This window comes from Lingula anatina, chromosome 3 (genome assembly GCF_051362555.1).
Source record: "Lingula anatina isolate TDL-2025a chromosome 3, LinAna3.0, whole genome shotgun sequence".
Lineage (NCBI taxonomy): Eukaryota > Metazoa > Brachiopoda > Lingulata > Lingulida > Lingulidae > Lingula > Lingula anatina.
The window spans coordinates 32,493,534-32,510,980 of record NC_141769.1 but is presented as its reverse complement, the minus strand read 5'-3'; the positions used below and the strand labels follow the sequence as shown (position 1 = coordinate 32,510,980).

Sequence of the window (17,447 nt, the reverse complement as noted above, 5' to 3'; positions counted from 1 at the left end):
TTATACTACAGTGTGACTTCTGCTAGTCTTCTCTAGCACATCCAAAAAATAATTTAGCATGGAGAAAAAAAATCGAAGTGATGCGATAGTTGAGATAATTCTTCTCTAACGCATTTCTCTATCCAAAGAGTGTTTTCCTCCATACTCATATGAGTCAATGCTGTGAACCTTACCTTAACGGACAAACAGGATTTTCTGCATCCCAACGAGATGCTTTAATTAAAATAATAATACATCGCCCAGGGAGAAGTCAAAAGCCAAGTTAGAATGTATATTTTAAAACTGTATATTGTAAAATGTATTCATTTAAGGAAACGTACAGTAATACCTAAATAATACAGCCAGGAAAGAAGACAGACAAGAATATTTTTAAAACTCCTGTGTAAAATGTATTTATTAAAAGGAATATTTAAAACCATACACATTTTTCAATGAAATCTTAAGCATTTGTATACAGACATATAAATGTTGTAATGCAAGTCTTAAAAATGTAATCATATTCAACAGATAAACAGAATCTTCCATGTAGATATTTATGTATATATATCATCAACATGTATCCCAGTATCTGATGTAAAATATATCCTTCTCCGTTTCTGGTGACAGAGGACTTGCATGCACAGATTGCAAACTACAGAAATTCAGTTTTTTCTGAATGGTGGATTTTTTTTTCTAAATATTGGTATTATCCTACTGGGTATTTACAACATTGTGTCAATGCTTTTATTAAATGTATTAGTAGATTAGTAGTAGTAATAGTAAGATGCAAAAGCTTTTGGCCTTTGACTGATTTTTTCACAAATGTTTACATAACTTTAGGTCATATTTTACCTTAATTCTCATATCCACTAATAATCTGTTCAGAAAAAAAAGCAGATCATTCTTTTTTATTGGTATTTTTGTTTTTTTCCTTAAAATTTCCCAAAACATAAACTCCTTAACAAGAATGTAAACTCCCTTCATATATTGAGCATATATATATATGTGTGCTAATCTCAGCTTGTGATTATTTTGCATGGGACAATTGATTTGAAAATGTTTTTCTCTTCGTCATGTGGATACATCTACTTAATTGTAGTTCTTCATGGGTATAAAAATAAAACCAGTTTCCCTTCCCAAGGGTATTCTCCCATCCTCTGCTAGACGGTTATCACCTCAAGGGAGGGAAGGCTGCAAACAAAAGAAACCATGTGTTTTCTTTAAATAGAGTTTAACCCATATGAAAAGACTTGAGAATTGTAAACGAAGTTAAACTGTAACCATATAACTTAAATTCTTGAACATTTTTTATTTTCATACTATTATATTCATTTTGTACAGACAAGGTGTCATATAGTGTATGACAACAATTCAGTGACAAACTTTTTAACAAAGGCACTACCTCCATATGGTGATAAGAATGGTTCTCCACTTCCAGGTGTAGCGAGTTCCCCGTTACTTTGCACAGGTGACACTTGACATACTAACCCACAATACCCCCAGTTAACCCTAACCTGTACTTTCCACATGGGGCCTGGATATTCTAATCTAGGACTACCATTCCTGTCGCACTGGTATGGGATACAATGCCTTTCCTTTGTCAAACCTTGCCAACAATATTTTTAGGTCAATACACATGTAGATTAGTTCATCAGACATGTCAGTCACTTAGAGACCATTCTCAGAGATGTAGAACTAACTTTGGATCGAACTATCTCCAAGGGGATTCTGCAATTAACTTAAGCGGCTTAGACGTCTATCATACCTAATGATGCTGATAGAGATTAGTTACCTTTGTTCAGCAGCTTTAGCAGGCTTGCCAGACATCTTAGCCACTTAAGGTGAAAGCAATTTAGCGAGAAAACCAGTGGAGATGGACCGATCCTGTTAGATCTATAGGGATGGGAGCCCAGTCTTATTTTACATGTATTAACAGGAGGTTTGTGATGACTAGCACAGAGTATCAATATTTACCTGGAAGTATGGAACAGTGTGCTCTAGAAAGCGAGCATTCAGGTGAGCCGTAACATGTTGAGAATAAGTTTACAAAATTAGTGTATAAATATTAGCCAAGCACCATGATCTGTAAGTCAATATAATATCCCTTTTTCTACAAATTCAACATATCTAAATAGATAACCTTACATTATTTTCCACATTGAACAATTTTTGACCAATACTGCCCACAGCAAACCTTGTCTTATACAGTTGCACTTTTGTAAATAAAATATTCTCGACTTACTCAGTTTTTTTTTTCCAAAAGAATGATGAATGGTATATGAAGTAAGGCTACAGCAAGTCTTTTTGAAAAGAAATTATTCCAAAATGTTCGTTTTTTTTTTAAATAAAATTTCCATTTCAGCCTTACATTCACTCTGCAAGCCTCACCTGATCAAAAATTCGTATAATACATCAGTTGTTAGCTCCTTTCTTGTTCACTAATTTTGTTAAGTTATCTATTTTTAATGTTTTATATTTGGTGACATTTCCAAGTCATATTGTACAAATCAGTTACAAAACGATCAATTTGACAACAAAAATGTTGCCCATTTAATCTTTCAGCTTTAGAAAGTAATTTGATCAACCTGATTAATGCTAATTGGTAGACAAAGGCATTGGATGATATGGAAAAGAACAATATTAATGCCCCACATCTGTGAAGGAAATAAAAGCAACATAATAATAATAATAATCAAAATATTCACATTTATTACATTGCAAGCATAATAAATAGGGGATAAAAAAGTCTACGTGTGAAAAGGGTTTGAAATGAACTAAAATAACCAGAGGTTAGTTCCTAAAAAAATTTCCCAGATGATGATGCCCTTGTAATGGTTGTAATGGGAAATGATGTAAATTCTTTCAGTAGTTATCAATACCTGAGCCATATTATAAAATAATCTTAAACGTTCTCTCTTACTAATCTGAGCAAAAAAAAATTCTTTAAAATATCACATTTTATTCATTCTTATGCACACGTACCCAGTTCATGAAAAATATTCATAGTAATGTTTCTTCAAACAACAATATAATATTGAGCTAAAATGCGTTACTTATTTTAATGTCACTGGGAAGAATAATTACCTTGAAATTTCATTATGAAAAAGCACGCCTTATCAAAGTGTAAATTAGTAGTAAGTTATATCAAAATACACCACCTTAAAATAATGATGGAGCTTATAAATCACACACTTCCTATCATTTATGCAGATAAAGAAATTTAGCAATTATGCTAACTATATAATCAACTTAAGAGAAGTGATTTTTTAGTAAAAGTAATAGAATACAGAAAATAAAACTCTAAGTTAAATTAACACAGAGTCATATGCAATTAAAAGACAAATCTATACTAACGAAAAAAACAAAACAAAAAACAGGCACTCTGATCTCAGTAAGCAAGAAAAGCAATTGATAACCCAGATTAGAAGTACATGTCAGACTGCACAATAAAAGAATGACTTGGCAATACTTGCAGAAACATGGTATCTGCTTTACATATCCTGTATTCTGGCGTCCAGTGACTGGACACATATTACATGATACCTAGCCGTTCCTCAAAATCTTCACGAAAATGGTAAAAACATAAATTCCAATTTACACTGCTTGTCCCTGCAGGTGATGAAGCAAGTGGTGCAGCAGAAGGTATCCCATAATCCTAAGCTGTGGCAGGAAGTTGTGAAAAGTATAAGAATCTTTACATTCCACTGTCATCACTGAAATGTATATAGTTTAAAAGCACCAAGTGCTAGACCCCAGGTCTTCTTGCTACAACTGTGCAAACAGAAGCAAGAAATGATGACACCAAAGCAGCATTCCACCTTTCCCCTGCATTTAACAGAAACATCAATCTCCACTAAGGCATGCTTTTGGAATGAGTAGCGGAGAAATACCATTGAAGCATTGATAAAATAGGTCACCATCTCAGCGACTGCTAGATCAGGTGGGTATCATGAGGCGACATTACCAAAGGTCCCATTGGGCGGCCTGTACAGTTTAGGCAGCGCCATGAGCTGGATACTGTTGAAGGCATATTTGCTGATTCCAGTGTTCTTAAATGTATTGTGCCTCCTCACCCCCTCACTGAAACAAACAGGATGAGTTAAGTGATGAGAAAAGTGATGGGCAAACACGTCAAATGTAACTAGAAAGATATTAATTAATTTATCTATTTATTAAAATTTATTCACTGAGGTAAAAAAATGATAAATTAAAACTTTATCTTCCCCTTGGCCCTCATCATAAACTAATACAACTTTTAAAACTAACACTGTGACACTATATTGAGCCCCAATGCAGAAATAAGAATTCTTTTTAAGTTCCTCAGATATAAAATTTGGTGATGAAATATGATATGTATTCTAAGCTGGAAGCTGTTTACAAATGTGATTTCAAATGATGCAGATATGGTGAAAATAACTATGGTAATTCTTTTATCTTGGTGGGGAAAAAATAATTGTTCTTATGTAGTCGCAGATTGTCCCTATCTAATCAAGGCCTGTTTTTACCTCCTGAAGCACTCTAAGGCATGCGAGAACACGTGTGGCGCCAGATTGTGCTCCCGCTGGAGAATCTGAACCTGTTCCAGCGTTACAGACATGGCGGTTCTGTCCTTGGCACTCTTACAGCTTGTAAAACGGATACCATTCATGTTGCGACAAATCTGAAATATATTAATTTTGTCAAAATTGCAAGACTGAAAAAGCAAGTGACAAAACATGGAGAGGCACAGGGAAAAGGAGGGAAAAAAAAGAGAAATACTGTTATTCTGCTACTCTTAAATTTTTCACTGCAATTACCTTGTTGCTGACAATTTAAAGTTATCCCAGCAGCTGTTTTCACTTTTTCCATATGAAAAGGAAAATGTGGTACAGAATAACACAAGATGAAGAAAACTTCAATCCCCACAAAATGGCACAGCCAGTGAATCAGGGCAACACCACGACTTCTTATGACATAAAACAAGCTTCAAAGATAATCCTTTCTTTATCAGACAACATGGTATAACAATGAGAGAACTGAACAACATTAAAATTTACAGCTTTACCTCCGCAGATATGTGTAATATTTCCACATTCTTGCTCTTCTTTGAGTTTATGTTGTACTTCAACAGTTTCATTTGTTCTTCAACTGAGTTTGGGCCTGGGTCTGCAAAGAGTGAAGAGCAGACGTTTTGAAATAAGTTCCCCAAAAAAGTTTCCTAATTTAGCTGTGCATTGAACAAATATATGCAACGTAGTGCTGCAAGATTATAAAAAACATATGCAATGTAGTACTGCAAGATTATAAAAATATATGCAATGTAGTACTGCAAGATTATAAAACAAGTAAGGATGCAATTTGAAAATGAAAACATTTTAAATCAATCCACGAACAAAAATAGTTCATTTTTCTGATGACATACTTGACTCTTTGAAATGGTCAAAATATTGTGAAACATATGAGCTGAGAGCCTCAAAGTTTTCTTGATTTATTTGTTCCTGTAGCTTGGTGTCCCCAAATCTGAAAATAAACAAATAAATAAATAAAATAAATTAATAAATAAACTTGAATCAGAGTCACTTTATCAGGACTATGTAAAGGCCAAGAAATGACTGGCCAAGAACCTTGTTTAACAGACCTATGCTCTTTGGTAATGAAAATACAATGAAATCACTGACACATTTCTCTGCTGCGATCCATAATTAGAAAAACCAAAACTTATCAACTTTTTCAACGATATATTTTGTTCATAATTCAAAATCACTAGGAAGCAAGAATCATAAGAGTTCATATTAAGACATATCTAAGACACAAAAGTGTGGTTTTGTCTGTTAGAACACTGTAAAAAGTTTTTTTCAGCACACTGACTTGTCTGCCAGAGTAGCATGCTCATTGATCCCCATAGTGAAAATAACCGGAACTACGCGGATGGCATATCCCCTCTGTATCTCCCTGGGAAGGAGGTGGAACATGGTATCAGGGCAAGGCACTTGTACTATATAGCTGCCTCTGAAATCAAATGTAAAAACTGGTTGATTTATGACCCCTCTGTATCTCCCTCTAAAGAAAACAGAACATATACTTGTAGCTAACATTATATTAATAAGCAGAAAAATAGGTCAATTTACAAAATAGTTAAGAAGGAATAAAATATTACAGTGGAAACAGGAAATGTGAAAAACACAATTTGATAATTTGTATAAAATTAATGAATAACATGTAACCATTTTGATCAATAAGAATTTTTTCAAAACTCTTACAACATCATGAGTTCATTTTTATGAATAATAGTTGACTAAAACAAATATTACCAAATGACATACTATAATTGCATATATATTTATAATAAATGAAATTCAAAAGTTTACAACACGTGTTTAAAAAACTTGCTTTCCTTTTTTTAGATGCATATTATCTCTAAGTCACCTTTTGCCAGATAAAGTTGGTAAAATCTCATCTGCATTGCTTGCTTGAATGATTTTAAAAGTCACGTTTTTCATGTCATTAATGGCGACTATGTGGTCCTCCAACATCCCCATCTCGTCGCCATGACAGGAGAGGAGGCTCTCAAAGTTGATCAGAAGTCCGATCTTATACAGCTGCTGGAGGAAGGTCTCATTGGTAATACTGCTGCGTAGTTTAGTCAGGAATCCTGTAGTCACAGATGTCAGCTGGAAATAAAGCATACAATGGCATGATCACGTCTGGTGGCAAGTCGGTGGTGTGACAGAAGCATTGAACTTGTGACAATGAGATCATGAATCTGAAAACCTCAATGTCAGTTGTGAATAGGACAATTAAACGACAGTTCACTTCTTAACTTAGTAAACAAATAAAAGAACTCTCCATTGCTTCATAATACAATCTGGAAATAAGAACCAACACTGGCCTGAGTAAAACCACAAGGCACATGTTTATTCGCAAAGTTTTAGTTAGTGATGGTGTATGTATCAACTTACTGCCTGTGAGAAGGTGACATCTCTCCTGTATTTCACTGTGTGCCACAATGGGATGTTATAACTCTGTTCCTACAAGAAAAACATACACACTGAGAATGCCATTACCTTTCTTGCATAGTTCAACAAACTTATATAGTACTCATCAAAATTATACCAATATATCCACAAATAAAGCTATTTTGATATCATCATTCTATCCCCAAATATAATATTCCACACATAAAGCTATTTTGATATTATCATTCTATCCCCAAATACAATATTCATCTGGCAAATACTTATAAAACATTACTGTAACTACATAACTTTTACAAAACATTTGAGAAAATCATTTTTCTGGGAAATGTAAGTCGTCAATTTTGTTTGAATTAAGTTACATTCCATGGCGACACATTTCTGCCTTTCTGCACATTTGAGTTGGGATGACAACATCAGTCATTTACAGGGGTGGATAGAAGTCGTCTTTTGGGGGTTTTTTACGGTCAGAATTTTAAAAGTTTACATGGACAGGCATTTAATTTTTTCTGTAGGAAGACAATCAAAAATGGAGGATGTCAGAAAAAATATCTGGATTTGACCCAGATTTACCTGCAGAGCGAGGAAGGTGAGACCATGAGTGGCCCTCCGACACACCAGTTCAACACAGCCTCGTAGGCGCACCAAGAGAGGGTTGACCTCCTCTAACCAGGTACTGCTGCCTCCCGCCCGTGTCTCCCCCTGACGAAGGATCTCATCTACCTTGGAGGTGAGGCACATCAAGGCCGCCTCAAGGTTAACTTGGTTCATGTCCTACGGAAAGTTAAATAGCTGGTTTTGAAAAGCTTAGTAGGTTAATACTTCGAAACTGTAGCTTCAAATTTTCTTCTGCATTGAATGTGTAATGCTTGTGATTGTAAAAAAATAATTTGACTAAATAAAGTTAATGTAAGTAAAGAGGATAAAATCTGAATTCTGACTCAAAATCATGAACTGTTCCCAAAAACATGCAAGTTTTCATAGATGCAGCAATGATCACAACTCTACTGTTTATCCAACTAGTGAAGAGACTTTTGATTAACTGTTCTTTCAATGAGGCAAACCAGACAAAGTTATCAATCTACTTCTTGTTCAGGTATGTTTCACTTACTAGAATGAGCACTTAACATTCTGGAACTTAACATCTTATGATGAGACAGGGTGCTACAGACTAATCCTACCGGCATGTCAATAAATCAGGTGTCCAGTTCATTCAGGTCATAATACCTAGTGAAAAGACCCCGCCTGAGACTGTAGCATTGCTAAATTAAGTTCCATAATTTGATTTGTACATATTTCTCATTCTAATCCTACTGGATGACTAAAAACATTCACTTGTTTTACGTACTACTTACCCAAGGCTCTGTGGAGTCAGTGGCAGCAGTGTGTAATGGACTCCATTTCCACTCACCACCAGGTGGCACTGGGGTAGTTGGGGTATATTCTGAGGAACTAGTGCTCAACAATGAGTCTCTGCCTTCTGCTACGGATGAAACAGAGGGCTTTTTATCAGGAATCTTTTCTGAGCGAACTCTACCTACTTTGGGGGAGTTTTTCTGACTTAGTTTCGATTGTAATTCATTGAGAACCTTGTCTTGAGAATCGGATTTCAATTTTCCATGAATATCGTTTGATTCTGTAGAGTTTGTTTGAGCTGAGGACGCATCAGTCAAATCTTGTTTTGCCTTGTCGTAACTTGTAATTCCTTCCTCCATCATCTTTATTTCCAGCAGTTGGAGCAGCTGTCGAGTCTGAAAATGAAATAGAAAATAATTTGGTTAATATCTCCACATTGTTACTTGGCCAGAAATAAGGCAGAAGGCCCAAATCACCAAGCAACTCTTTTAAATGTCATTTATATCACTTATCATATAATGCACATTAAAATATATTGACTAAGAAAATATTAAAAGAGTAATGAGGTGAAGAGGGGGTTTCATTTTGTCATTTTCAGAACAAATCATGAAACATAAGCCAGGTGTACCAACCTTATCAGTCACTAGAGAAGATGCCTTGATTAGTTCCTCTGCGCTCCCCTGTAATGCTGCCCTACTGACACTCTCGGCATCATATTGCACTGCCTTCCGTAAAGATATCAATTTATCTAATAATTTATTGAGATCTGTGAGTCTACTGTCCTTGTGTCCAGAGCTGTGTAAAAGTTCTTGTTGTTGTTGCATCATTCTTTTGACTCCACCTTGTTTGTATTTTTGGGCATATGCTGTGAAACTTCCTACAGTCACAATATCATAACAGCCACCTGGAATCAAAAATGATGTGTTATGAAAATATGGCCAAGCATTTGTGGTACTTTGACTCTCCTGAATTTGGTTTTTGTGTGGATATTCTATGAAAATGCCAACTGTCAAAATATGTTATCTAAAATAAAATTTAATATAAGGAAGTGACAATTTCTAATATTTGGAAAATAGTATTCCCTGAAAATAATGGTGATTATTAACTAAAAGCACCCTTTTTGCTTAATAGGCAGACAAGGTACAGTTACCCTCTTTCTTTGGCAAATTTATTGAGCCTACACACCTAACCTACTTAATAATTCACCAAGCTCACCCTTATAAACCCCATGTCAAAATCCACAGTGAAAAGCATTCAATTAGAACATGTTTATGTTTCAAAGCAGTGAGACGGAAATTATCAGTATTGGATTTCCTTATACCTACTTGTTTTTTTCTTTTCATTTGTGACCCACATCCTCTGTAGATGTAAATTGACTGGAATGAACTCCACATCTCTGTCGCCTTTCCTGGCACTGGCCTTGAAGGTCACACCTACAAAACATGGCGGCCATCTTAAGGCACTCTTATGACGTCTGACAGTTATGGTAACATGGGTAATTAACTTTCTGCATTGCATCATCATAAACTCGTTAAAATTTTGGAAAAAGTCAGAAAAACTATTCATATACATCTAGCATACTTAAACAATGGGTTAACATTTCCTTAAAAACTATATAAGTAGTTTAATGTAATAGTATGACACAAAGAGAAATTTATCAAGTGTCTGTCTTAGATGTACTAGTATCAGACAGTGATTACAGAGAGTTAAGTTCGATATAACAATTAATATATTACTGTCATAATCACCAGTGAAACATTATAAAGTTAAGCAAGCGCCATTTTAGTATTCATAAGTGACAGTATTGCATGTCGCAAACCTTGAAACTCCTGAGACAGATATTTGCAACTTTCTGTGTACTTAGCGACCATTTTGTGGAAGGCATCCAGCAACTCTCGCCGCATTTGGTGCCATATATCTACAAGCTTAAGAGCAGAAAGACACGGCTAAAGGATGCTTGTAACAGAGCAGGTATTCCTATCGCTAAGCTACATGATGCTGAAACCAGGGGGCAGCACCTATCATAAGCATTTCATGATACCAGGGGGAGCTACAATAGGAGGGACACACAAGATAAGCTTGACACACAAATTAGTTATATGATAAGAATGAAATCAAATCTAAAAACAAAACAGAAAGTAACAAGTGCATGTTGTTAGAGGATTTATACAGTCTCTTCAAATTCTAAAATGAAGATAAGAAAAGAAAACAAAATAAGGCAATTAATAAATAACAAATAACAGCAAAATAAAAGTTGTCAGAGAGAGAGAGGGTAGGGGATGGGGGCTTAACAAAACTTGCAAACAAAGTCAACCAAAATCACTAAAAGAGGTTGCATGAACTTCTACACCTGACAACTACAATGATGCTTTCATGTCTTTATGATTTCTACCTGGAATCAAGGTACTAAAATATCCAGGCATTGATTGACTGACATAAACTCATCCATAGGGCCATAGGACACACTGTTATACTATATTCTGTGTATAGTATGTCATACTATACAAACAACAACTGTTTTGCAGGGAAAGGAACAAACCTATTAATAATGTCAAAGCTTGTTTCTATAAAGTGTAAATCCCTCTCTTCTAACTTTAACTGATAGGAATTTACCACCACAAAGTTGGGCCAATTTTTTTTCATAGAGAAACAAGTTTAAGTTGAAAATATTTGTTTCAAATCCAAATGGTATTAAAGGTTGTATTTCCAGCTGAGTTGTGACCACTTATCTTAGTACACACTAGCCCAGCAAGCTCTGTACTGATAAATAATTTAACCACTGGAGACCAAAGAAATGATGTACTGCTCACCTCCATTAAAATGCTTGAAGGTAAGACAACAGAATTATTATAATAATAAACACGTTAAAAATCATATTCACAATGTCTGCTGGGACAGTGAATACTTGAGTTAAGCTGGCACAACATGACTAGAAATGTAACCAAAGAAATTAGCTAGCTGTAGTCCTAATGGGCGGTAATATAACAAATACGATACAGCTTGGTTTAGGAAAATGGTACACAGCAGTTTACATAAGGGATGTACAGACATGACCAGCTTACATAGAGAACAACAGCACCCAAAAGACACTCAATCATGAACAAACTGGCTATTCAGTCACTTTCTACCAGCTCCAAAGATCTATTTTTCACTACATATTCACAGAATCCCACACGGCTCTGGTTAATTATGTGCACTTTTCCATACAGTGTAGAGAATGATGTCATGAATTAGCTAGAGATAGAGCTGTGAATATTTAGTGAAAAGTCAATCTGTGGCACTGGTAGAGGATAGTAATCAAACACATTGCATACAATTTTTCAGGAAGGAACACCTCCTCAGCGTGAGTGCATATTTTCTTATTTGAGACTGGCTGAATATTGTTGTTGGTTTTTTATGTACAAGGATTTTTGAAATGACAAGACTTGCCTCAAACATCACTGAATGATTCTGCAGTTTAAACTTGCATCCAAACTGTGTTTTAACAGGACTTCCGTAGAACAATCTGCACATTTCAACCACCACCAATATGGCCGACCAGTTTGTTCATGACTGTTGTACGTCTACACTACCACCAAGAGAACATATTAAAACCACTACATGTTAAGTTATCTATAGCCACCACATTGCCCAGACTCCAAGCACCTTCCATCTCCTCATACTCTCTAAGGCACTGTGTATACACATCTAGTATGTCCACATGGAAGATCTGCAGGTCCATCTTCAACTGCTCCCATCTCCCCTTTAGCTAAGAAAACAACAGAAGACCACAGGAATAACTAAGGCACATTCACATTGACAGAAACAAAATAGTCCTGATAGAGAAGTGTTCTATTTGGTGCCATTTTGAAACTGTAGCCAGGTTGCCATTCAACTTTACAGTCAATGTTAGGTATTATTATTACTTTCTTTTTTCGTTACAAGTCTGAACTATCATTTTCTTTGTTTTCAGATGACTTCTGTTGTAAATGCCATAGGAAACAATAAATCTTGCTAATTTGTGAGCTATATTATTAGCAACCCAACAATCCATAGCATTTGTCTCTATAGGAAGATTAAGCTTTCACCACCAAACTAATACTATGTAAGACTCTATTCCCATACCTAGATCAATCTAGCAGGATCGACCCATCTCCGAGGGGTTTCTTGCTAAATTGCTTTTAGCTTAGGCTCTGATGTTTGGCATGCCTACTGAAGCTGTAAGAGGGTAATTAATTATCATTTAGCAGCTTCAGTAGGCATGCCAGACATCTAAGCTGCTTTAGCTAAGAGCAAATAAGCAAGAAACCCCTCAGAGATGAGGCGATCCTGCTAGATTGATCTAGGTATGGGAATGGGGTCTAATTCTGCTCTGATGAGAGCTTTGATACACCAACTCACAAAGTTAAACCTATTTCTTCTCTATACCCAACTTGGGATGGGAAAAAAATTACATCTACCCTGGGATGTGCCCTATTTCTGTCAACATGAGTATGCCTACCACAACATGCAAGAGGAATAACAAAAGCTTTTGAAATAGTTTTAAAACTAAAGTGCTACAGGGATGAATTGTGCTCTTGGTATGGGCATAAAAATGTATTTATATATAGTTGTAAACACAATTATATATCATTCAAACTCCAGAAGTTAATGTAAAATCATGACCAATTTCTTTGTTTTTTTTTTTTCAAATGGTGTCCTTTCTACAGCATCAGGTAAAGAAAATGAAGTATTTTTATATGATTGAAAAAACTATAAGACTTTATATATACCCTGTACGATAAGGTCTTCTTGCACAGTGGGCTGAAAGTTATAAAAGTACAGGCATGTTTCCTAGCCAAATGTTTCAGTAATCAGAATATATATAAACAGCTTCTATGGACTCTGGCTGCCGAAGAAAAAAATAACTTAACCTGGAGAATAAGCATAATTTATACTGAAAAGAAGCAAAAAGAAAATTGAAATACTAATACTCATATCAAAGAATATTACAGAAAATAAAACAGCAAATGTCTTAAAATTTACGGACAATTTTTTATAAGCATTGTATGAAATAACGTGTTGTCATCTCTCATCTTTATGTGGTTTAAGACCATACGTAAATAGACTAACAGACTTGAGAAGTGATACCTCACAGAGTTTGAGCAATACCAAGATGCTGGGGTAGGGGCTTTTGTCCTGCAAAAGATATGGTGTGATTTGGGCAGTTTTACTATAAACTGATGTGCCTCAGCTCAGCTTTTCTCCTTTGTGTGAATGAAGAGATGGGGTGGGGGGGAGGGGGGTACAGAATCAGGCATGATTGCATTCTGGAAATATCTGTCTAGATATCTGTTGTCATTTCTTACACACCTCTCCCAAGTCCTGCAGCTGCTCTATCCTTGCCCTCTCTTCTGTTATCCACTCTTTGCTGAAAGGAGAAATTGCAGTTGCAAAATCCAAAACTGTAACTTTACAGATAATGTATAAATGTATCCATTAACCCATACTTTATATAGGAAATACCCTTGCAAATTTAGAGATGGTGACACCACTTTTTAATTTTCTGTCCTTATCACAAATCATCTATTGACAGATATTTCATACAGTGTCATGATGTGAATAATATCTCACTGACTTAAACTGATGATAATTTTTATTGCGAAAAAATTAATTTAAATAAAGCTTCTTGGTTGGAAATGAACATTTTTTAATTTGACAGTCAACACAGTAAATATAATCTTCTTGAAAGACAGGTGAACACTGAAGGTGACTTCAAGAAAGTTTGGATAATAATTTACTTAAAATGATACTCACAGCAGTAACTGTGGGAAGTAAAAACAAAGCTTGCTCTCCCCCATGTACTCATGCACGCTAATCATAGACCCATCACTGGTGGGGAACCTGAAGGTTTTTGTCATGATGTTGTTATAGAAAGGCTTGAGCATATCTCGACACTTGGTTTTACTGCTTTTTCTTCGAGGACGTACAGGCCCGTCTTGGTCACTACTGCTCTCCTGTAAAAAATCATCTTCAATATCATTACTGTTGATGAAAAATACAGTTATTATTTATTTCCCATGATTTGTGTCATTTACCATTTAAGCTATTGTTTTTTCTCTGCACTGCCACTCATTTAGACAGCCCTCTATTTTCAACATTTAAAATATCCCATCATCATCAATCTTATTATTTTATGTTGTGCAGTTTATACCATATATCTAATCATACATATGCTGAAAAAATCAGTTTTACAGATCAACCTCTTTGTCATTTCAAGAACAAGTCAAACATCATCTCATAATATTAGTCGCAGAATAACTCTGATATATATTTCAAAATTTTGATATATTTTCAATATATTTTTTTAGATGTCTTTAAAAAGACAATGTCTATAGTTTGTCATGCTTGTTGTAGCATAATTAAAGGTATATAATACACATAAGACCATATAGCCAAACTGCAAAGAAGATGGCAGCTTTCATGCACTGACATAGTGTTAGCATCAACTTCAACAACTGTAACACAGACAAGTCTAAAATATCTCACTGATAACAGATCAGAACAGTTTTTATATCAACTATTGATAGCTAGTACAGCCACAATTGTATCAAGTGTATTAATTTATAACTAAAATTTTGATAAGTTGCATCAAAACAGGGGCATGTGATCTCTATACTTTAAAATTCATATTGTCTGTTAAGATAAAAAAAAAAAATGGTTAAAAATCAAAGGCCAGTTATTGAGGCAATTTGCATATTTAATTGGTCTTGGAAAGCAGTCACAGAGCACATTCAGAACAGCAGACTAACAAATCTGAGGATCAAATGTGGCCAACCCACTTAAATGCTTGTTGCCTAATCCCCGTGGGGAATCTATTCCATGTCTAATCAGGAAATAATGCAGTTTCCGTCCGAATCCAAGTCAGGTGAATTACTATTTGTATCTCCTCGAACTAACATCTGCACTTTACAGGCAATGATCTCACCATTCTATTAAAATGAGATCTTTGATTTATCACCCATCATATTCCTAGTACTTAAATTATAATTTAATGAAGAACAAACAACACTTTGTTAATACACCCACCTCTTCTAAAGACCCTGTTGTCATCCGACTGTTCCTGGCGGCATACTCATCATTTTCCCATGACATCACAGTGACTGTGCCTCCCTCACTGAAGTCTGATGAACTGAAATACAGAGACACGGTTGAATATCTAACTTTAAGTTGATAATAGGAAATAATGAGAGTATGATAAATGCAATTATCTTAATTACATTTGACATATTAAATTGCTTCTAGACACCAGTAGATAATTCGAGAATTCTTGGATTATCTACAAAAGATTTTTCTGTAAAATTAAGAGTAAAACTGTTGCAATTACATGCTATAAATTTCCTTGTAAAAATGACTCTATGTTGACATAATTCAAACCTAAAATTCCCATCCAACTTTTTACAAAAATCATTTTCTTAACTGTAAAATCAAGATGCATACTACTATTGTAAGGTACTACAATTAAAAAAACTAGATAAACATAATTAACACGTAATAACACTTTAAAAACTTGCAGGCAGCATTAAAAGCCTCTCAATCTCGACATGTTAAGTGATAACACTCACACGAAGAAGGCACTGTTTTTCCCACTGGGATAATAGCCCTCCATTTCCAAACAGAAAGGTATCCAAAAAAACTGTTGCACAGACGCTGATTAAGTAAAAATGTCCTAAATTACGTAAGAATGCTAAAGCATGCTGATGAATGCCTGAAAATCTCCCCTGTGTATACAATTTAGTGTGAAATCATCTGAGGTAACTGTTCACTTTATCAGTTTCAGATAGTGCTTCATAACATATGATCAATTACTGTAAGCTTCTAAATTGTCGGTAAGTGTTAAAAGGATTTTTGAAAATTGAAAATGTAGCCAAAAATAAACAACCCAGGAGAAATGAATTTGAGAGAAGGAAATCAAAGTTAAAATACTTCCCAAAAGTTCCGCCCTATGATAACATTCTACTTTATTTTAGATAAATTTAAACATTGCTACATATGATATATATTTTACAGCATCACACCAGATTGCGGCTGGCCCCAAGATGCATATGCATTATCTGAGTCAGGAAATCTATGAGGGGGAATTTCACTCCATTAAAAGAACTTGCTCCATTATAATACCAATGAAAGGAGTCTTTGAAACAATATGGAAGCCAGCACAGCCAAAATGATTTTTCTGTCAAACCATGGTGTATGTTATTGATGAATTCTAATTTCGATACAAGGCTTATGTCAAATGATGAAAGTGTGGTCTTTTTCAGTCAAATCCCTGAATTATCTGTTATACCATGGTTTTATCATAACATCTATCAACATTCAGGTATTGTAATATAATCCTATCAGGTATGACCTTCAACATTATGCCTTCAAATAGAAACTATTATCTGCACAGACCTAGATACCCCTGTTCAAAAACCACTTGTTGGTCCTTTTATGTGTAAACTGATTCATTTTGTATCATTAAACCTGACCCAGCCTTGCCAATTCATTACCAAATGCAGTTATAATCTAAAACTCCAGAAGAAAGTTTATGTTTAAACCTTGAAATGCAATCATGCATAACAGGTAAGTGATATGGAGTTTCATCTTTTAAATGAAAATTTCTGCACAGGTCAGTTTATGTTAATGGAACTAATCAAGTATTATCATCTGCGGGGTCATCAAAGCTAAGTTTTTTTTTTAACAAAGAGAAAAATCAGTCTTTCAGCCATACCTGATAGGCTTTTATGTTTTCATGATGACCACTTCTTAATGAAGTGAATCATTAACAAAGACTGAGTATGATTTAAACATATTCACCTTATCGTGTCTACCATAACATTTTAACTGAAGGAAGAATGTGTTTGGAGCCCATCTTTATCTTTTTTGTATATGACCTGCTTATTTAAGTATGATACTGGGAAATAAGTAAACAGACAGCTATCACCACGGGGACCATGGATGGCTTTGGCTGAATAACATGGAATTAACATCAAAGATTTTTGTTGTAGTTTGACAAAATACAACAGTATCATTCTGAATCAACAGCTTTGCACTAAACTATACTTTACTATAGTTTGCTACACAATACTCCACTCCACTCCAATCACATTAACACTACATCATATTACATCACACTAGTCATTACTGAATTCCTTTGATTTT

The 17,447-nt window shown here is 34.9% G+C and overlaps 1 protein-coding gene across 4 annotated transcripts in view; it reads right to left on the bottom strand.

Annotated features, from left to right (window-relative positions):
* Nucleotides 1-1,268: 1,268 nt before the first annotated feature.
* LOC106176116 (inositol polyphosphate-4-phosphatase type I A) overlaps nucleotides 1,269-17,447 on the bottom strand; it is a 23,739-nt gene continuing 7,560 nt past the window's right edge. For 3 of the 4 annotated variants that reach the window (XM_087007963.1, XM_087007964.1, XM_087007967.1), the window contains 15 exons: nucleotides 15,336-15,438; nucleotides 14,064-14,263; nucleotides 13,620-13,677; nucleotides 10,108-10,213; nucleotides 9,614-9,721; nucleotides 8,921-9,192; nucleotides 8,288-8,683; nucleotides 7,506-7,706; nucleotides 6,918-6,986; nucleotides 6,385-6,629; nucleotides 5,827-5,967; nucleotides 5,381-5,478; nucleotides 5,024-5,124; nucleotides 4,485-4,639; nucleotides 1,269-4,059 (listed from right to left, as the gene is read on the bottom strand). In XM_087007963.1, the coding sequence (XP_086864089.1) occupies nucleotides 3,927-4,059; nucleotides 4,485-4,639; nucleotides 5,024-5,124; nucleotides 5,381-5,478; nucleotides 5,827-5,967; nucleotides 6,385-6,629; nucleotides 6,918-6,986; nucleotides 7,506-7,706; nucleotides 8,288-8,683; nucleotides 8,921-9,192; nucleotides 9,614-9,721; nucleotides 10,108-10,213; nucleotides 13,620-13,677; nucleotides 14,064-14,263; nucleotides 15,336-15,438 (2,386 nt within the window). In that variant the 3' untranslated portion in view covers nucleotides 1,269-3,926. Of the gene's footprint in view, nucleotides 4,060-4,484; nucleotides 4,640-5,023; nucleotides 5,125-5,380; nucleotides 5,479-5,826; nucleotides 5,968-6,384; nucleotides 6,630-6,917; nucleotides 6,987-7,505; nucleotides 7,707-8,287; nucleotides 8,684-8,920; nucleotides 9,193-9,613; nucleotides 9,722-10,107; nucleotides 10,214-11,933; nucleotides 12,037-13,619; nucleotides 13,678-14,063; nucleotides 14,264-15,335; nucleotides 15,439-17,447 lie in introns of all 4 variants that reach the window. The other variant, XM_087007966.1, reaches the window with a different exon arrangement.